The sequence below is a fragment of the Vigna umbellata genome, chromosome 4 (genome assembly GCF_029865625.1).
Source record: "Vigna umbellata cultivar VRB3 chromosome 4, Vumbellata_1.0, whole genome shotgun sequence".
NCBI lineage: Eukaryota > Viridiplantae > Streptophyta > Magnoliopsida > Fabales > Fabaceae > Vigna > Vigna umbellata.
Window position 1 is genome coordinate 7,441,793 of NC_142168.1, and position 22,226 is coordinate 7,464,018.

At 32.3% G+C, this 22,226-nt stretch overlaps 2 protein-coding genes and 1 pseudogene across 2 annotated transcripts; 1 reads left to right on the forward strand and 2 right to left on the reverse strand.

Annotated features, from left to right (window-relative positions):
* LOC148199157 (uncharacterized) lies at positions 1 to 1,467 on the forward strand (annotated as a pseudogene).
* A 1,792-nt stretch (positions 1,468 to 3,259) lies between these two features.
* Positions 3,260 to 8,754, reverse strand: LOC124834718 (uncharacterized). The gene is given in 11 exon segments (XM_047309488.2): positions 3,260 to 3,666; positions 3,668 to 3,710; positions 4,544 to 4,571; positions 4,573 to 4,734; positions 4,828 to 4,917; positions 5,154 to 5,247; positions 5,918 to 5,946; positions 6,309 to 6,387; positions 6,863 to 6,975; positions 7,165 to 7,315; positions 8,601 to 8,754. Coding segments are annotated over 10 exon segments (1,044 nt in total). The 5' UTR covers positions 7,309 to 7,315; positions 8,601 to 8,754; the 3' UTR covers positions 3,260 to 3,404.
* A 2,469-nt stretch (positions 8,755 to 11,223) lies between these two features.
* Positions 11,224 to 21,565, reverse strand: ATSTE24 (Peptidase family M48 family protein). Its single transcript, XM_047309501.2, has 14 exons — positions 21,402 to 21,565; positions 19,987 to 20,134; positions 19,763 to 19,847; positions 19,592 to 19,687; positions 19,201 to 19,266; positions 18,971 to 19,069; positions 18,660 to 18,773; positions 18,119 to 18,229; positions 17,264 to 17,326; positions 16,576 to 16,668; positions 13,604 to 13,717; positions 12,462 to 12,533; positions 12,180 to 12,245; positions 11,224 to 11,624 (listed from the first exon to the last, which is right to left on the reverse strand). Exons 1-14 carry the CDS (start codon positions 21,430 to 21,432, stop codon positions 11,508 to 11,510), a joined length of 1,275 nt encoding a protein of 424 aa, XP_047165457.2. The 5' UTR covers positions 21,433 to 21,565; the 3' UTR covers positions 11,224 to 11,507.
* Between the last annotated feature and the right edge of the window lie 661 nt (positions 21,566 to 22,226).

The window sequence follows — 22,226 nt, forward strand, 5'->3', positions numbered from 1 at the left end:
ATGACAAAGGTTGTCAATGGTATAAGTGTGCCACAATTGACGAGAAAAACCAATTATGATAATTGGTGCCTACAGATGAAGGCGTTATTAAGATCCCAAGACGTTTGGGATATGGTGGAAGACGGGTACGTTGAACCTAATGAGGATGAACATCAGACGGTGGCACAGATGGCAATGTTGAAGAAATCACGTCCAAGAGATGGGTCAGCATTGTATTTTCTGTACAATGTAGTAGATGAGTCAGGATTTGAAAAAATAGCAAATGCTAAATCAGCAAAGGAAGCCTAGGAGATATTGAAGGTTGCGTATAAAGGTGACAACCGCGTTAGACAAGTCCGAGTACAAGCTCTCAAAGGAGAGTTTGAACAGTTGAAGATGGAGTCCAAATAGCATATAACCGAGTACATAACTCGGGTGGAGAAGGTGGCCAACCAACTCGGTAGGAATGGAGAACAAATGCCATCTAGCCGGGTTGTGGGAAAAATTTTGAGATCTCTTACAAAAGATTTCGAAAGTATCGTGTGCGCCATCGAAGAATCGAAGGACTTGTCGGTTCTCACAGTGGATGAACTTGTTGGGTCATTAGAAACCCACGAACAAAGGAGAAGGAGTAGGGTTGATCAGGTTGAACCCGATGATCAAGCACTACAAGTACAGTTTGACTCGAATAAAACTCTTATTACTCAGAGTCGAGGTCTTGGGGGCAGAGGGCGAGGAAGCCGAGGACGAGGTGGACGTGGCCGATGTAATTTTGAGAATGATGAACAGCAAACCAATTGGCGTGACCGAGGACAAGGAAAATGTCGAGGAGATTGGTCAATAGTGGAGTGTTTTAAGTGTGGCAAGTACGGTCACTATGCAAACGAGTGTAGATCAAGCAAGTGCTATAATTGTGACAAGGTTGGCCATATTGCAAAGTATTGCAAGACTGAGACAAAGGGGGAGACGAATCTCGTTACTAAAGATGTAGAAGATCTATTGCTGGTAAAGAGCTTGCATGCAGTGGACATGGAGAGCACAATCTCAATAATGGATGAAATGATCTCGGTAAAGGATGCAACAATTGTGGAGAAGGAAAACCTGGAGAAAGAACTCAAACAAAAAGATGAAGAGATTCAGCGGATATGGAAGCTTCTAGAGGAAGCTAAGAAAATTATGAATAAACAGAGGGTTGAGCTTGAGGAGCTGAAGAAGGCTACTCTTGAAAAAGAAGAGAAAGCATCCAGTGTTCTTGAACCAGACGAAGAGGAAGATGAAGATGTTGAGAAGAACCCGATGAAGAATTCGGCAAAAATTGTTGAGAAGTCACCTAAGGTTAGAAACGAGTTGGTCGAAACTATTGAGAATACGTGCATAACAAAGTTGATCAAAGCATCAATGAGGTCAACCAAGGTAAAAGACAGGAGGGCCATAAGAAAAAAGAAGAAGTCAAATCTGATTGAAAGAAGCAAACCCGGTGTGAGATGATGCACATGGAAAGTCGACTGAAGGAAAGAAGAATTTAAGTTTATGGGGGAATTTGTTGGGATAAACTTAAATTTTAGAGTTTTATTAATAATTTTGTTTAAATATTATTTTATCAGTTTTGGATTTAATAATATTTAAGATAAAATAGATATAGGTAGCTTTAATTTTTCTTTTATTTAAAAAGATATTATTTTATTTTATTGATATAAGATAGAGATAAATTAAGTAAATTTTATCAAAACTTTTGATAATTCACCATCACCTATATATTGAATGTAGCAAAGATGTCATAATTGAAGCAGCCAGAGCTGGGTCGGTGACTCACCAGTGAATGAGGAAGGGAGAGAAGCCTCTCACGAGAAGAGATCAAGGATGGTTGACACATTTTAAAAAAAGAAAAGGTGACGTGAGATATCATTAGTCACCTAAAAAAATAATATTATTTATTATAGAAGACTAAATCCAAAACCTTTTAAAAGAAAATAAATAAAAATTGATCAAAGTTTCAAAAAACAATAAAACCAAAATCGTGTTATTAAAATGATAAGCCTAAACTTTGATTAAAATAGATTTTTAATGATTCTAACATTACTATATTAAGCTTGATATTATATTTTAAAATGACTTTGAACTTAATTATTTTTATAAAATTGATTTGGAACAAATCAAATTTATTCTTATTTATGATATAAATTTGATCTTTTTCTTTAATAAATCTAAATTTGCATAGGATGTATTAGTCTTGAGGTCTTATTCCGTGCGTAATTAGTATAAAACGTGGAAATTTTGTAACATTAGGAAAAGCATAATCAAAGTGTGACTTTGTGAGTAAGAATAACACTTTTTGGGTTTTCTTTTCGGTTAAGAATGCATCATTGCATCAAGAAATTGAAGGATTCACTGCATCAAAGCAATTTATTATTATTAATTGAAATTCAGACGCCAAACTCTACTGTGTCTCAACATTTTCTACACCAAAAATAAATTATAAAATAAAAATAAAAGTTAAATATATTTATAATTCTGAATATAAAATTAAAATTTATTTTTATTTTAAATTATAGTATATTTTAGCCTTCAAAATTTAAAATTAAATATGTATAGCCTTTGTAATTTAATGATATTACTCTTTACTTTTACGTGTTAAAGTATATTCTAAACGTTATTTGAGCATAAAGAAATTTAATTCAATTAGATTAAAAAATTATATTTTTTTCTTTTTAAAATTTTGAAAACTAAACTGTATTAAAGTTTAAAACAAAAATAAATTTTAATTTCATATCAAAATTTAAAGATAAATATATTTAATATTAAAAATAACATAATTTGTTATTGAAAAGTAAAATTGTAATATATATTAGTTTACAGGATTGGGGAAAAAAAGTTGTGAAAAGGTGTGGTGGCAACAATGGAAGAATGTTTAGAATGTAGTATTAAAATGTATTGTGTCCTGAGAAAGGCAGAGAATAGTACTAAAAGAAAGCATTTAGAGAGAGAATAATGTATAATGCATAATAAAGCATGCGATTGTGAAAAGTCAATTTGTTTGTGCTGTGCTGTCACAGTTGGCCCTTCTTTAAGAACATGCCTTCTCACTCTTGTTAACTCAATTAACAATACTCTCATTACTTCTTCCACTTCCATTTAATTTATCACTTTCATTTATTCCATACAAAGTACTACTTATGCAGGCATATCATATCTCTCACTCTAGCAAAGATAGACACAAAAAACCCTTTTTTCCTTATGACGATAAGTTTGCAAAAACCAAAATTTTGCAGCAAAATCAATCATCATCACAACACAAAGCAAACATCAAATAATGTTTTTGAAATAACCCCTGTACATATAAACCAGAAAAAAAAATCTCTATAACTAAATATATATACACATATAGTATTAATCTATCATCTCAAATATATATTTAAACAGGTATGTTATAATTTTTCCATAATAAAAATGTGGATTCTTTGGCATATGCCACCTTCTTTGGCATATGCCACCTTCTTTGGCATAGAATGGAGTTTATCATTGGTAGAAGACCTTGATGATGTATGCAAAACAGCTTGCTGTGAAGATTCGTTGATGGAGGTTTTTGTGGTGTCTTCATTTTCTCCTTCCTCACGGTACATAGTCATCTTAGTGTCAAATTGTGATGAGTCAGTTGACAAATCAGTATTCATATTATCTACATGACAGATCTTCTTTGGCAGCAACAGCTTCCACTCCCTCAAGCTGATCATCTACACAACACAATTTACTAAACCTTGGTTAAAACAAAGGTACCAACCATAACAATCTCTTTGCCTGTATGCCAACATAAATTTACGTACAATGACTTTCCCTCGTACCTTCACATAGAGAAGAGCTTTTTGAAACAAGGGAACATTAAATTTTTCGGACATACAATGGAGATACCACCAAACAAAGGGGAGAGAAAAGTAATTATTTTATTTGTGATTTGTATACAATTTCATGCATGTAATCACTTGCAGAAACTATCAACAATTGAGATGCCATTTTGTTAGCCCAATAGAAAGAAATCTACAGAGTATACGAAAACGAGCAAAGATGACAAGATCAATTCAACATCAATAGTCTTATTCTAGTAGGTAAGTTTGGTCACATTGACCGGGCAATGTAATTGGGTTTGGCTAAAAACTAAGTCCTCCATTATATTATTCATCATGACATCCCTTTTAAAAATTTCTGCTAATATTCATCTATGGTGACATGATCAATTCAATCAAATTAATTAGTATTGTCATTTAATAGCACTCGCATGACTGAGACCCAACGATGACAATAATAACTAAATAAACAGAATATTGGCTCACAATTATTATGAACGGAAAAAGAGAAGCTACAGAATATAAGTCATATCAACAAGCTACAGTTCATTGCTTGACTGCAGTAATATAGTAATATGAAAAGGAAAAAATTGTTTCAAACACCAGAAAGACATTCAATATAAAACAGTTAAACTGCCATGAACTGAACTGACACAATTAAATAGTAAAAAAGAGAAGACTTCGAGAATATGCAACAGCAGAAACAAGCACATCATGGTTCTTACCCCCGAGAAAATAATCAATACTATTATAAATTCACATTTGAAGTTTGGACAGAGGCATGTTCATTACAATCCTCGGCTTGACTTTCATTTTTCCTTTTATGCATCCTCTCGTGTAATATAAACTTTTCTGATTTCCAAACACAATCTAATGTAATAAAATCATCACCAAGAGGATAGAAATCTCTAAAAACCTGCACCAATAGGATATATCAAAAAGGGAGAAGAAAATATATCAGCCTATCATTTTACATTCATATGTGGAAAACTTAGAGGAACAAACTAACCTCTATTCCATTAAGAGTTATTTTTGTTGACTGTTTGGTTATAGAGAGAGAAGAAACCATGTTGAACAATGAAACAACGTCAAGTAATATCTGTGCAAGGAGGATAAAAGAGGTTCAAGTCAATTGGATCAATAATGCTATATGATAAATGAATAATCATAGTGAGTATAATCTACGTTTTACAGTATCTAATATCAATCTAATAATATGTCTTTTACTTACCAGCTAATTAGAAAAAAAGTACCTCTGCATTATCTTACATTAGATAAATTGCAACTTAATAAATGATATAGCCAGGATTAAATACATAAACCTGGAAAACTTACTTGTTGAACCAAGACTCGAAGACGTGCAAGCAAAGCCATTATTGTAAGAGAAAATCCCATAAAAAAGGATTGCGCAAACAAGACCGATACCTCACTATTAAATAGTCAAGGAAAGAACTTCTATTTTGCAATTTTAACAAATTCTCATAAAATGATAAAAAGGAATACTAAAGGGCCTCTAGTTCTCTGACATTAATTGTGATAAAAACTTTCAAGGCTTTGTGTATTCTACTTCTCCAAAGTATAGAGCAGAATGATGATTCATGGATAAAATAAAAGACCAAAATCTCACATTAGATAACCATAACCAATCAAAATCAGAAAATCAGAAATGTAAAACTTCAAAATCAACATAATATGGGACTGTTGAAGGGAAGAGGAGATGAAATCAACACTGGCAAGTACGAATTAAGAAGTCCGTGTTTCAATGAAAATCTAGATCAACCAACAAACACAAAGTGGGAAAAATATCAGCATAAACAAAGAAACAAAAAGATAGAACACCAAAAAAAGTCCGGCATTAAGTTAGTGCATATAATCAATATATGCAAGTAAGCTCCTTATGTTTTACAAAATAGCATTGCGGTTAAACGGGGGAAAGATAATGAAAAAAGAATACCACAATCCTATTGAGGAGCATGTTATAAGAAATAAGAAAAATTATTAGCATCGTGGCATGATCGTAGTATGGCCAATTTATTAAATTATGAGCATGAGCCAAGTATTAAAATACAAATCACAATATGACAGTAGCAGATGGATACGAAGCAGCCTTGAGTATTGGTTCAACCATCTGCATAAGAAAACAAAACATAAATTGAAATACGAGAGCAGGTTCCATAAATATAAGCAATCCCATTATGATGCATAGGGAAAATTATTTCAATTAGAATCATACAATTTGTATCAAATACTCATTATTATTATAGTGCATTGTATACATGGAAAGAGGACAGCTACTGAGCTGCGACAGTTTATATATATATATATATATATATATATATATATATATATATATATATATATATATATATATATATATATATATATATATATATATATATATATATATATATATATATATTGATCTTAGGGTACTAAGTAAGGAAAACATTTAGAATTTAGAGCAACAATATTATTGATCAGCAATTTCACCTCAGCTAATAAGCGTGCAGCTCCTATCAATCGCTCCATAAAATTGTACTTTTCACCATCACATTTTCTCCTTTTTAAACTGTTAAGAACAGTATGTCAAACACTATCATCATCAACAAGACAGGAGTTATAAATTATAATATCATCATATGTAAGAATACCGCTGCATGATCCATATTCACACATTTAATGATGTGTACAGCACGCAGGTCTATATAATGGTTTAAAAATAGTCATTTCCTATTTTTATGAGATAATGTAAATGAGAATTTCAAAGTTTTCCATTTCTTTTTTCTTTGCCTTGCACACACTACACATAAGGAAAAGGCAAACAAAATTCAACATCTTAGAAACAAAGAATCCTCATAACAAAGTGCTAAGCACCAGAGACTAATTGCCTGAAATATCATCACAATATAAATATAAATACAACATATTTTAAACATCCAATCATACTTCCTTGCCATTAGCACAATTGTATAGCTAAATTAATTCTTTGAACATGATTTGGGAAACCCCAAGAAAAATAATTGTTAGTAATAATATAGAGCTACCTATCTAAAAGAATAACTTTCTGCCTTGGTTTATCTCCTTTGATAACAAGGATGCATGATGTTACAAGTTCCTCCAAGTTTGCTGATTGCAGGAGTCTTAAATCCCTTCTTACCTACAAATTTCAATACAGAACAAATAAAACCCCAAGAGATGTAAATACAATTTTCCTCAAAAATGCAATCGATTTTAAAAATTGTATATTACAAAGAAAAAAACGCTTTCATGATATTTGTGAAACATTATGCAATTACATATTGAATGTTGACTGTGCAGAAACTGTAAAGCATAACATGCAATGAACCTTCAAAAGACGCTGGAAATAGGAAGAGTGTTGGTGCTGGTTCTTATTTTTGTACACTATTCTCTGTACAATGCCACACTCAGATTGGAGTTGGGGAAGCATAGATGTTATTCTAGCCTCAATTGTTTCAAATTTGGTATCCATTGAGTCCCTGCCAAGCAGCAATCAGACTGTCATCTTCAAAAGCAATACCAACTAATTCTAAATTATTCAAAAACAAAGTTCCACACTTCTAAGGATAATGGAGAAGGAAGTACAACAAACGAGCTAATAATCCATTTTCATAACCACTATTTAGACAATTCAACTTTATTAAAATGAGGATGCTGAGATCTTTATATTCTACTATTGAATTGGTTTCATTATGTGATAGAAGGAATCTTGTCGTTTATGACTTTTGTCCACATGATCCAATCATTTCAATTATGTTAAGAAGTGACTTTAAGCCTAACTCAACCTCACAAAATCGGCTTATAAGGTGAGTCCACTTATATACTCTAAATTGGTCTTATTTTTAGTTGATGTAAAACTTTCAACACACACCCCTCACACCGAGGTATATACATCTCGAGTGTGAGACTAGACATTAATGGGTGGTCCAATAGCAGCCCGATAACGGGTGGAACAATATGTCCAACAAACAACAGATATCGCTAGGATAGACTCTCACCTGACTTTGATACCATGTTAAGAAGTAGACTTTAAGTCTAACTCAACCTCACAAAATTGGCTTGTAAAGTGAAGTTTGCACTCAGTTATATATTCTAAATTGGCCTTTATTTCTAGTCAGTGTGCCAACAAATTCATATAAGGATAATGACTTGATAATTCAACATGATTACTATAAGAGGTGGAGTTCCAAGGGAATAACATGAACTTAACGAAGAAAGGTATAATCACAGAGGGATTTCACCGAAGAATAGTGATATAATTGAATTGGATGCTGCGGATTTGTTGGCTAAGTACACGCACTATTGCCAAGTTTTTGGCAAAGGGTTCAAGCGTGATGCGAATTTGAGGATGACATGAGGGCTCCTGGGGATGAGTACAAGACCAATGCTACATTGAGCAACCCAATTAAGAATAAGGGGAAGTTGGAAGGGGAAAGCGAGCTTTTGATGAGTGTGAAGCCAAAGAGATATTCTTGTCCTCAGGAAGGGTGTAGGTGGAACCAAAAGCACGCCAAGTTCCAGCCATTGAAGTCGATGATTTGTGCTAAGAATCATTACAAGAGAAGCCATTGCCCCAACCCATTGTCTCTAAAGCACGCCAAGTTCAGCCATCGTCTCAAAAACCTTAATCAACCACAATTATAAAACTAATCTCGTAAAATTCCAATAACCTAGGTTCCCTAATTTTTCGGAAGAGTAGGGAATGGAAAACAGAATTCAAACGACAGGCGAAACAATTAGGGATTGCAGAAGAAAAGAATTTACCGGTGAGGGACCAACGATGACGGAAGGGCACGTCGCACACTGGAGTGGAGAAGCGCAAATCCAGAAGTCGAGAACTAGAGTGGAGAAGAAAATCCTGAACGGTGAACACCAAGTGGAGAGAGATGGAAGATGGTGAAGAAGAAACGGAGGGAAGTTTGAATTTGAAACTTTATTTTTTACAATTATAGGCGGTTTTGGTATAAAATCGCCAGAAATGTAACCTAGAAAAAATTAACTGCGGTTTCTACTAAAATCCCCATAAATATATTTTTTAAAAAATCAAAACATAAACGTGGTTTTAGAAAAAATAGTTGGAAATTACTTTATCAAAACTCCGAAAATAAATCTTCATGATACATTATTTTATTTTGTAGTGTTGTAAATTTTTTAACTTATCTTGTACTCCATCCATACTTCTTTTACAAACCATTATAATAATAACAAATTTTATTTTAAATTATATTATAAATTTAAGGGTAGAAAAATTATCTACATATTTTAATAATGCATAAGTAACCACTATCTATTAGAGATTCACATACAATTTTTTTCCATAAATAAATCAAAATTACTTACAAATATCAATTATTACCTACAACTTTTATAGGTATAATTATAGGTATAATGTATAAGTGCATAATGCAGCATGCGATTGTGAAAAGCCAATTTCTTTATGAAGATGCCTTCTCACTCTTATCAACTCAATTAACAATTTTCTCATTACTTCTTCCACCTCCATTTAATTTATCACTTTCATTTATTCCATACAAAGTACTACTTTTACTTCTTTTTTTTAAGTGTGTTTAAATTTAAGTTAAAATACTTAAATTAAATTTTATTGAAATAATCAATGGCAAAGAGTATATTCAAAAGAGTACAAATTTTTTTCTTGGATTTTTTTTCATTTAAAATTTCAAATCACTGTTTCTAATTCATAATATTCATTTAAAATGGACGAATTATATTCAGTTCGTGAATATTAAATTAGATTTTAGATATCACACATTGACATTATATCATAGCACTAATATATGTCCCTTAAAATGACCATTTAGTATTTTGTTCAACATATTAAACACTAATTAGTATCATATAATAGTATTAATCTAAAGTAATGATTTTCAATTTTAAAAGCAAAAAATAAAATAAAATCAAAATAAAATATTAAAGCTTATTGACATAACTGACTTGAATGACTGGTTAAAGTGTAATGAATTGGATTGGTGGAAAAGATAATAGTTTTGGAAGAAAATAAAAAGAACTATAGTGGGGTAGGTGTTTGTGGTTGAATTTGTGAAACATGAAACCTTAAAGTACATGGTTGAAGTTATGGAATTAAAAGGGAAGTAGATAAAGAAGTTGAATTCTTAAGGATTAGGTAATAAAGGAGGAAGTTGAGTTCTTTTGTTATGGTCCACAATTTCACAGTTCTACACTTTTCCCAATGGCAAAAGTACTCTCACAATTCAAGGCCAAGAAAACAAAGAATTGTCACATCATAGTATCATAATTATTTTGAAGAACCACTTTGATAAATTAATTAATAATACAAATCATAATTAACTTTGAGATTTGTTTACCTGTAAATGATTCACATTTGTAATTATTGTTATAATTTCCCAATCATAGACTATGTGTTTATGATTTGATTGCAGCTGTAGTTTTTAAATGTTTAGCCACTCTTTAACTTTAATTACTCACTTAATCCGCCAATTATTTTAAATGTTCATCATCTCAAAACTTCATCTAATAATTGATAAAATTATAATAAAGGTGTTATCTATGATTTAATTTTTATAGATTTATAAAGGTGAATTAGACTACTGAGTTAAATAGTATAAATAATTTCTCTAAAAGTTTAATTATTTGATGGTCTTCATTTTGAAAACAATGTCAACTTGATTTCTTTTTTTTTTTTTAATTTCAATTTTGTTCTTAAATTTATTAATATATATCAATCAAATCCTTTTTTATTAATGTTGTTTAAACATATAAAGATTTTATGATGTGAACATTTGGACAGGTAAGAAAAATTAAAATACAAAAATCTTAAAAACTTCAACATAGTTTTACAAGACAGACATCCATACAGTTCGAATAAATGCATGGAATCTAAAAATAAGGCATCAATGATTCGAAAGTTTAAAAAAAAAAAGAATAATAGTTGTTCTCTTCAAGCCTACTTGCGATAAGAGTAATTTTTAAAATAATTAAATATAATTCAAAGTTGATTAGAACGATTTTCGTTTTAATCCTTTTAATTTAAAATTTAGGTTCACTGTCCAAATAATTCTAAAAAAGTTTTGTTAATTTATTTTTGCACTGTATGAAAAAAAAAACACAGACGTGATAAAAACATTGAAAGATAAAAATATAAACAAGTCGTTGTGTGAAAACTTACAATTCATCAAGTACATGACAATCTTCAACCGTGTTTAAAGGAAAAAAACTAAAACAATCTTTCACCAGATTATAAAAAGTGAAGAAATAAAAGAAAATTTGAATTTTGAAAATAGAAAACAGACTTATCACAGTTCTAGGAAGAATTTAGCAGAAAAGTTTTTCTACTAAGAAATTAAACATCTATTAAGAGAAAGAAGAAAGAAGGTACTATACTCTACCATCACGAAAAGGTCAACATTTTAAATGTAGAATTAAAAAAAAAAAGATGGACAAAACAAAGTAACAGTTATGAAATGGACCAAAACATTTTCCTATTTCCCTTCGCTCTTGCTATCTTATCTAAAGCCATTTGGTGTTCATCCAGGACCAAAACATGATCATTGAAAGTGAAACCTAAGCTACACAAACATGTACGTTTAAGATATTACAGCTATAGTACCCAATCATCGCAGGTTACAGTACAACCAAATTATGCTGCTCTTCTTCATCTATAAGTTGCTGTTTTCAGTCTTCCTTCTTGTCTGGTTCGTCCAGCGCTGCCAATCTTTCAACAAGGGGAGGATGAGAATAGTGATAAGCAGAGAACCAAGGATCTGTATTCATAGCTGACAGATTCTCCTCCTGAAAATGCAGCCACAAAAAAAGGACTTTAGTTCCATCATCAGCAACAAAACTACTTTTTACACATAATAAACATGAAGAACAGTAGTGAAAATTGAAAATACATCCACAACAAAAAACAAAAAAGAAAATTCTTTCGTAAGCTAATATTAACTTATGCTTGTCAACTTTTGGCCATGTTCAAATAAATTTCTCCATTAAAGCTTGTGAGAGAGAAACAATACAGAGGAAAAAATAAATAACTTTTTTCAGAAATTAATATTAGCTTATGCACAAGTTGATATTAGTGTTTGAAGAAGCTAATGAGAAAACTTTTACAAATTCATCCATGCATAAGTTAATTTAGTTTATGAAAGATGCTCAATCATTTTTACTTATTTCCTACTTTTATAAATGCTTTACCGTCTAAACAGGGTCTTTGCATAAGTTGATTTTAAGTTAAAGGAAAAGTTAAATTCAATTTAAGTACAAGTAGTTGTTCGAAAATTTATTCAAGAAAAGTCCATTTCAAACTAGGAAAATAATAGTATGCAAGGACATATAATAAAATGTCACCTGTAGTTTCACAAGCCCAGATCGTAGTTCAGATGCATATCCAAGCTTTTTAGCAAAGGCATCAGCCTGCATAGGATGTTACACATAAACAAAGTCAAAAGGAGACAGACAACACAAAACATAGGAGATCAAGACTATGCTCGGTCTCAGTTGGAGTCAAAAAGGGTAGGTGGAAATAGCAATTTTTCAGATAGAATAATTTCTAAACAGCATATATTTTCCACTAATGCATATGCACCACAACAAAAAGGGAGAAGAAAGAAAACCAAAAAGGAAAGTAACCTGAAATTCAAATGATCGGCTGACAAGGTTCAGACCAAAGCTGACCAATTGCTGAAGTGGGATTACAGTATGCTGCAAACAAACCCAGGTCAAAGGATGTTAAGTGCTTTGAGAATAAAATCTTTCATGAGGCTATACAAAGAATAATCCCATCTCTTTGTATTTTCTTATTTATAAATGCATAACCTTATATGATTTACACATTAGAAATTCAGCCTATGTCTCTCTTTTATTTTAAAGACATGAAGACACAAACTTAGGACTTCCGCAAACTATCTTAACAACACCCCCAGTGGCTTCATTGCACTAGTGTTTTAAGGATACCCAATAGCTGTAATGTAAATAATTCAAACAGGCCTCTTATTTTTTACCAGTAGAAGGGGATGTCTGAGAAGGCAAAGCTAGATGAGTTTAAGTAACTAAACATGGTTCGCAAAGCACAATCTTGGATACCTCCCATGCTAGCATAACCTCTGGCTATGTAGATTTGCATCATAAAACAGATTATGCTCCTTACATGGATTTTGAGATGATTGAATGGCCAATGCAATGGTAAAAAACTCTAAATTAAAATAATTGAACATTCAATACAGGTAACACCCACAGTAGGGATTGACCAGGATTTCGGGGCATGGCCTAAAATTATACAAGTCATGAAAAAAATATATTTTAAACAAAATTGTGATTCATTTTCCATCGTTTGATCTTCAAATTTAAAGGCTTTCTTGACAGCATCCGAAGCAAATAAACTAATAATCAATTTCAGTTCTCCTTGATACAAAGAAAAGCACAACTTTTATATTACCATGAGATGGTGGTAAGCAAGCCCAAGATCAAACATAATTGTTATATTTAGGCCACCCACCACATTGTGACTGGATTCCTAATTGCTATAGAAGGATGGCTAACGAACAGAAGGCATCATCTCAAATACATATTCGATTTAGCATTAACAATTTTGAATCTTTAAACATTTTGTATATACTGTTAATTGAATATGTACCACACAGGTTATCTTAAAAGAAACAAATATTATCCGGTCATTGGCGCAAACTATAGATTGCAAGTATGCTGCAGAAAAATGTACATCCAATCATCAAGCAAACAATATTGGGAGGAAAGACAACAATTTTGAAATGTACCTGGAATAAGATAAGCCCAATGAGGACTGGCTCTGTATCGAACCCAAAACTTCGAAACAGATCAGTTGAATTTCGCACCAGAGTATATCCTCCAAATTGCAGAAGTGTAAGAATCTACAAGAACATATCAAAGCACTAAACATAAACTCGGACAAATATTGCAACACCTTTTCCACTAAATATTTAATTCTATTTGACATGGTGAAAAACACATGCAAGCAAAGCATTTGATAGAGACAGAACACAAAAATACTAATTTACACTTCCATTCCTTCTATTTTAAAAAATAATATCCCCTCCCACGAGAGATTAATGCATTAAATTTCAATGCAATCTAATGTGAATGAGCCTATCACGACATTTTTTCTCTTTATGCAGAAAGAAAAATATCCCCAACAGGCCCATTTTCTTTAAACTGAACCAAACTGGATCATATTTCATCTCAAACTGGAAGGAAGTGTAATTGAAGTCTTTAAGATATGAGAGAGCTTAATCTAAGAACTCTTTGGGAAGGAAAGTGCACTTTACCCTTCAATAAATTTTAATTTTAAGATAATCTAATCAAATCATGCCTTTGACTTTCTAAAGGTATTCTACAAAAGAGGAGGATTTAATTGAATTTACAAGTTTACTGCAGAATATTTCATTGCCAAATACATTATTTCTAATTACAACACCAAATGCAACGGCAAGTTATAAGTGATGTTGTGATTGATGGTTTCACAAAGAAAACCACGCAAGTATTCCATCATCATATGTAATTAAAACAGAGGCATGCTCTAAAGGTGAGCGAAAAGGAGATCCTTTATCACCTCTCCTGTTTTTCCTTGCAGAAGAGGCATTAGGAAGAAATATTACTAACCTGGCACAAGAAGGAAATCTGCTAAAAAATTTATGGGATCAAAATCTTACTATAATGATTTTCTGTAGATGCACTATGAGGAATCTATCTAACATAATGCATGTGCTTGAACAATATAGTAAGGCAGTGGGCTAATAGTGCCAAGTCTAAATTCTATTTCAGTAGCAATTTTCAAGACAGAGAATTAATAGAATCAAAGATCGGATAGGGATTCAACAAGGTTCTTAGCCTTTTGTCTATCTTGGTGTATCTATGTTCAAAGGGAAACCTAAGAAGGTTCATTTGATGCCTATGATTGAAAGAGTTAAAGCTAAAGTTGCGAAATGGAAAGGCTCATTGCTGTCATACATGGGGAGAGTCCTTCTTTTTAAATCAGTTGTTCATAGTATGCTTTTCTGTAGTTTTGGTTAGGAATTTTATTTGGGCTAGTTATATTTAAAAGGTCAAGGTAGCCACAGTTGCTTGGGAAGTTGTGCTCTGAATATCATGAAGGTGGTTTGGGGCTGAGATCTGTTAGGGCTGTAAATGAAATATACATGGTTATGTTCGGATTTTATCACAACACGAAATGGATTGATCACATATGCTTGCTGCTAGAGGCTTTTGAAAAATGGTTCTATTGTTAAAACTATCCCATCTTCTATATGGGTTAGTATTAAGCATATATATACTTGGTAAAGATCACACTGCTTGGAAACTTGGACATGGACAAAATATCAAATTCTGGACTGATACTTGGCTTATTTAATTCTTCGAACATTGATAGGAGCATACATAATAGGCTTAATTCAAAGGTTTTTTATTTTATTTTTGAAAAGGAACAGAGAGTTCGTGATATTTTGCCACATGATATTGTACAACAAATTAAGCAGATTGTGATTTCCATAGCTAATTCCCAGGATATTTAAGTGGTGATTTAGCCATTAAAGATGCTTTCTTTTAACATAGTCATAATTCTAAACCACAGGTTTCTTGGGGGAAAATAATCTATGGAGATTGTTATTGCCTACGAATGAGCTACTTAGGAAATGTAGGGTAAATGTGATGTCTTTTTGTCCTTCTTGTTATAATGATTTTGAAACTGCAAAACATCCCTTTTTAGCTTGTCCCTCTGCAGTTACCTTATGGACTTGGCTTCAAAGCATCACAGATCAGCACCTGGACACTTCAACAATTAAGACACACATACATTCCAATAGGAATTGGAGTAATTTGGTGGCAACAGAGATGCTATCTGCTGTTACTCATATAGTAGCAGGAATTTGGAATAGCAGAAACAAGATTGAATTTGAGGGGCTTCAAATACAGTATCAACATATTAATATAGAATTTTCACGGCTGTAAATCTTTCTGGACCAGTAGCAGGTGATATGAACTCTAACATTGTTGAGCTTAAAATTCTTAACGCTTTTGATATTACTTGCAGATCAAGAAAAGAAGATAATATTATTCAACTGGATTGATCTCCTCTAGATGAAAGGTAAATCAAATGTAATACAGATAGAGCTTACACTAGTTATGATGACCATGCAGCATGTGGGGGAATTTTTAGGAATTCAAGAGCTGAGAACATTGGTTGTTTTGTGAAATTTATACAAGCAAATTCAGCTTTTGAAGCTGAACTCCCGGGTGTTATCTAGGCTATTCAGCTTTGTCTGATACTTCTTCAGTTCCTCGGAAATTAAGGAATAGATGAAATAATGTTATAAAGTTTATTAAGGGTATACACTTTAGATTTTCACACATTTATAAGGAGAGAAATAGGTGTGCAGATAGTTTAGGTGCTTATGGTCTTAGAACTTTAATTTTTAGTTGGTGGGACGGAGTGCCTCCTTGTATTATCTCTGATTTTTGTAGAGATAGATGTGGTTTCCCACATTACAGATTTTCTTAGTGGGTTTTAGCCTGCTCCCCCCCTCACTTTTGTATTTCTTTTATCTTTTAATTGTATTAAAAATGCTGCATATAATTGGTACAGGTTGTAGTGCTAACCTGGTTAGAATTACAACCTCTATAGTGATGCAATAGCATTCTTTTTTATTAAAAAGAAAAGAAAAAACAGAGGCAAACTAGAATTCACTTTCAGTTCAGTAATGCTAATTACACAAACCTGCATTGCAACAAACGTGTACACAGTATGGTTGAGCTTCCAGTGTCCCAACTCATGGGCAATAACAGCAACAATTTCCTCATCATTTTTGCACTGTGTAACACCATTTTGATAATGTAAGGATCAGTCAACCACAATTCTTAAATAGAGAACTTAATATGGACACTCACTATAAACTACTCAAATATACCAATGCCACTAAAAGTTGAAAGTAAAATCAGAAGATTGCAAAGGAGCGGTCATTTATGCAGAAAATGCCAACAAAAGTTTATCATCAAATTCTCATGTGAGCCTGTAATACAGAGACAATCACATAATGTTGGAATCACAACCACTACCTTGAAAACACCACATCAATATTAAAAAAATTCCCCTTTGTTATACTCAGATTGCTACATAGTACATACACTCCAACAGTTTAAACTTTAAACTGAAGCAGTACATATAATCATGGTAGTTGAATCATGAATCGTATGTGTATCGGAGAGCTTATGTTTCGTATCGTGAATTGTGTGATTCATAAACATTTTAAAAAATATAACATACAAGACATACAAACACGTAAATATGTAATTAATAATAACAATTACATTAAAATACAAAAGCTCTTCTAAAAGGCTGCAATACAACTCGAGCTATAAAACAACCTGAAAGATAAAATAACTTTCTGCAGTTAGTAATTCCTAACCTGTTGAATTAATGTGTCATAAAGCACAATCCTTTTGTTCTTGAAGAATCCATACATATAGGCCTGCAATATATATTTAGATAAATTACGTCAAGAAAACTTACAAACTAAAGATAGAAAACTGTGAAAGATTATATTCTATACTTTCGTTTTTTATGTCGTAAGAAATTAAAGAAAGGTTAAGCAAATTAGAAAGTGTGATCACATATCCAACTCAAAATATTATAAGATACAAAAATAAATGGTATCCCCTATAAGCCATCATCATGAGGTTTTAAGCAACTCTATTGAAAATCACAAGAAGCCAAGGAAACCACTCTACAATAGACTGACATCAAATACAATCCTATAACTCCATCAACAGAGGTATGACAAAATTTGAGCATTCAATATTGAAAAAGATCCTGAGTCCATAAGTAAGGTTCAAAAAGGCCAATCATATGGAAGCCATTATTCAGGACCCTTTTCAGTATATGGCAACAGAAAAAAGTTTATCGTAATAGTTTATTGTGTATTAAAAATGTGACTGTGAGCGCATGTTACGGCTACATTATAATCATCCCAAGGGATTAATAAAAAGATGAAGACAACTACACAACAAACAAACAACATAAGAAAATTTAAAAGGGCTGGCAGTTGATAAAAAAAGTCAGGATGATTGACAAACTACAAAAAATTTGAATCCTCTGCATGCATGAAGACAATAAGAAATAAGACTTACTGGACCTCAAAAGGCAGGTGTAATGGAAAATATAAATTAACGTTAATCAATATATTTGAGATTTGAGTAAATATGCATCATTACAAGGGTAATCGTATTGGTTTTAATTTTACAGGAGTTCAATATTTCCTTACATTGCTGTGACTTGATCTTGTGGACCCATCAACAACAAACAGTTTCCTTAACGGAAAGTTGAGGGTGGAAGCAAGTTTCTCGATTTTCTCCCTGAGTTGACCATCTGGAAGCTAGTTACAAGAATATCATGAGCACAAAAATAAAGATATAAAGTGTGATTAGAAAAATACAGAAAAGATTTGCACGAACTACAATTCCAACCAACCCAACTCCATTAATGTGTTAATTATGTTTACAGCTTTAACCTAGCAGTTATACAAAAGATTACTGTGCCCTTCCTCTAGCTTGCTTCTCCCAAGGTCAAGCAGACTGTTTCTTATCAAAGCCACGCTCTAAATCACCCCATCCCCTCACCACCACTAGCATCCACATCCATCAACTTAACCTCTCCCAAAACTTCACGTCATCCCCCCAATCCAGAGTCTATGTGTAATTAGCACTAACCTTTGAAGACTTCAATATAACTATGCCAAAATTAAAATAAAAAAACATGGTACACATATACTTTTTCTAAAATATAGTAAGATGACAAAATCTTACAGGAGTGAACTTATTGAAGAGTGGAGCTATCAGTACTGGATAAAGAGTCATCATCACAATAGAAAGCCCAAATGTAAACGCCCAAAGATAGATGGCTAAGTATGGACCTCCTTTCTGCAAAAATTAAAATGAATGTTCAAATAGAAAACAATGAGTTCATCATCCATCACGGCAAACAAAATGACAGGAAGAGCATAAAACATAATTTAGTAAATACCACACCCAAAAATATCTCGAAATTAGGAACTAGAAAATTCAAAATATCAAGCTTAAGTTTTCAAGCAATGATTTTGAATAGCAGAAGATTTTACCTGTATTATTACAATGATTGCAGACACAATAGGTGGACCAATTATTACAGCAAGGAAAATTCCTTTAATCATGTCCCTAAAGAATAACCACGGTGTTTGCTGCATAAAGATCATAAAAATGTAAGGATAGAAGCATAAATAAATTTTGCAAAAGAAACTTGCATACTCAAGTGTGAAAAATCTCAATAAAATAATACATAGATGATTGAAATTGAAGAAAGAATATGAACCTTATTAAAACCATGACGGGCCTCAATCACAAAAGTTGAGTACAGAGAAAAGGGCAAATCGGTTATCTGCAGAAAACGTAAAAGTGCATAATAGATTTTATTAAAATGTAGATGAAAAGATTGATAATAATTCAAATGTACACACATCGGAAGCATAAAAAAGCTAGCATCCATGATCTACCAAAACTAAAAAAGGAATAAAAAAGAAAACCTTATTCCAAAAAATAATGTTTCAGCACATAATATCAAAAAGAGAGAAAAACAAAAAACTAAATATCCAAGTTTATCTTGGTGAAGTTGAAATATGGAGTAAAACTGATGGTCTCAATTATGCACAATAAACCCAAAAATTACTTTATTCCCTAGCAGTAAAAAAGCGTCAAAAGCATACCTGTGACCAAATCATCAAACCAGCTAAAAAGGCAAGAGTATGCAGTATTTCATTCTCTGCATTGAGACCAACTGTTGTCACATATTCTCCTGATTTCTGCAAGCAATAGACATAAACTTTACAATGGCAGAGAGGAAGCTATACTTCATAAGCACCATAACAAATTCTCACCTTCCAAAACCAGGGCAATACCCCAAAGTACAAAATTGTAGAGTCTGTCACTATTGTCACAAACTCGTGAATAAAATGAAAGTGGCTGGACAAAGTAAATATAAAAATCATCTGTAAGAATGTTAATAGTACACAATTACAAAAAAGAATACCAGAGATACCCTTGTGCGAGTGTAAGATCTCATTATCTAATGAAAGAAATTCACACGAACAAAAGAACAAACCTTTTATCAAGACTATAGGCTCTTGATTTTTCAAATTTCTCTTGGCTGATAACCCCTTCTAAAGTCTTTGGAAGAGTTGGAAGTTTGAGGGCCTTATGTTGCCGCACATCCAAGTAAGTTTCAAATATATACATTAATATCATAAATCCTGAAAATAGATCAGAAGAAAACCAGGAACATTTACATCTTTATTTTCAATTTTTCAAGGTTAAGCAGTGGATTACAGCCAAAACAGTACATGAAAACAGTATAGGATAGTCAAAACTGGACCAAATCAAATGCTAGAAAAAAGCCAAATTCATGGAGAATGGTGGTGTAAATGAAGGGACTGGACAATTGGTTGTAGGGTCCAGTGAAGCTAGTGAGTAATACGATGCATCAAGATTTAGGTGTCAGATTTGAGCAGCTACTCCTTGTAATATTCATTTTACTAGTTTCGCTTTTACCCAAGTATAATCCTACAGTTTCGTATATATAGATCGATCCACATTATGTTTCGTGTCTGCTTCTTCTCCCTGATTATATTTGTTCACTCGGTTAGAACAAACAAAATGTTTTCACACGAAAGGAGTTGTGTAGCGTCATAAAGCACTGCCAAACATGTTCCATTACATCCACCCAATTTGACATATTTATGGAGTTGTTCACACTACCAAACACCCGATTTCATTAAGGCAAGTCAGCTATGTTTTAATAAACATCCCAGCGAAGAATCAATGCAAGATCAAACAACTAGCCAACCTAGCTTTAATGCCCCCAAAAACATACTATATAGGCATAAAATAATCATACTTTCTAATCCTAAAGTTTGTTTGAAGCTATCTACACCACCTAAAACCAAATAATTGCTAATCAGTGAAGTCTCGGGTGTGCAAGTCCATCAGGGCTTTCCATAACACATCCTTGACCACCCAACATCCTTTAAAACCCTACTTTGTCCTTTGTTTCTTCATCTCAAGTTATAATTAACTAAATAGAAAAGGAAGCACAATGTCTATCGACATTATTCTTATCTCCCCAACACTGGTTAATGGTCAAAGACCCAAGGGTTTTCCGATTTCAAAGAAAACTACATACAGAAAATAACAAAAACACATAGAAAAGGAAAATGCTAGTACAAGTAAAAGAGGGGACTGGGACTCAAAATCCTCAAGTGAATAATCACAGCACGTTCAATTAACGCATTATCTCAATCCAGTAAAAGGGTCAAAATGCACAATTTACTCAAAAAATGGCAAATTCATGAGAAACCCAAATCAAATTACCATGGAAAAGAAAGAAACTTTATTTACAACAAAACCAGTAGCTGAAAGAAATAGTTTTTGAGTGTGGAAAATAAGAGAGGGGGGGAGGGGGAGAGGTGGGGAAGGGGGGAAATGCAGAAGGGGGCAACAGAAAGAGAAGAAAGAGCTCACCGACAACGGCTTCCATATAGGGAAACGCCATGGCTAACACAAAAGCTGATGAACACAACAACAAATGAAGAACGATGTATCAGAAGAAGAGAGAGATCATTGGGTTTTATAGAGAGTTGCTTCGAACATCGGATTTGGGATCAAAAACCCCTTAGGTCCAAATGTTTGGGACACGTCTAAAAAATTTGGGTGTTATGTTATTCACTTAATTATGTTTTTAGCGTATAAAGTTAAGAATAATTTTTTTTTTTGTAATTAATACGTTAGTGTGTTTATTAAAAGAAAATAGACATTGAGAAAAATAATTATTATTATTTTTAGGTTTGTAATTAAATTTTGAATACAATCAACTTTAAAAATAAATTATAGGTTTAAAAAGATATGTTTATAAAAATATAAATAATAAATTTTGTAAAAATATAAAAGATAAAACATGTATAAAAATATAGTAGACCATCTAAAAGTATAAAAGATATGGAAAAATATATAGGGTTGACTCGTTAAAAATATAAATTAATATATTTATAAATGGATGTAATGTGAATTATTAAACTAACCTAATCAATGTATTGATAAACTCATTCAATATATGTTGTTAGACTCATCTAATAAGTATATAGACACATTCGTCTAATGTGCATGGTTAAACATGTTTAATTAGTATATAAACAAACTTGTATAATGTATATTGCAAGACTCGCCTAATTATATAATGGGTAGAGTCGTCTAATGTGTATTAATATATTCATCTATTATGTGTATGAACATATTAATACTCATGTTACGTATAGTGTTATATTGGAGTAATTAGTGTATGAACAAACT

What these genes read in the sequence shown, in the direction of transcription:
- ATSTE24 (XM_047309501.2), bottom strand. Translation starts at nt 21,432, where the DNA reads ATGGCGTTTCCCTATATGGAAGCCGTTGTCG. An exon ending in CTATATGGAAGCCGTTGTCG is followed by an intron (nt 20,135 to 21,401) that starts GTGAGCTCTTTC and finishes ATCTATTTTCAG; the next exon opens with GATTTATGATATTAATGTAT. An exon ending in ATGACACATTAATTCAACAG is followed by an intron (nt 16,669 to 17,263) that starts GTTAGGAATTAC and finishes GGTGTTACACAG; the next exon opens with TGCAAAAATGATGAGGAAAT.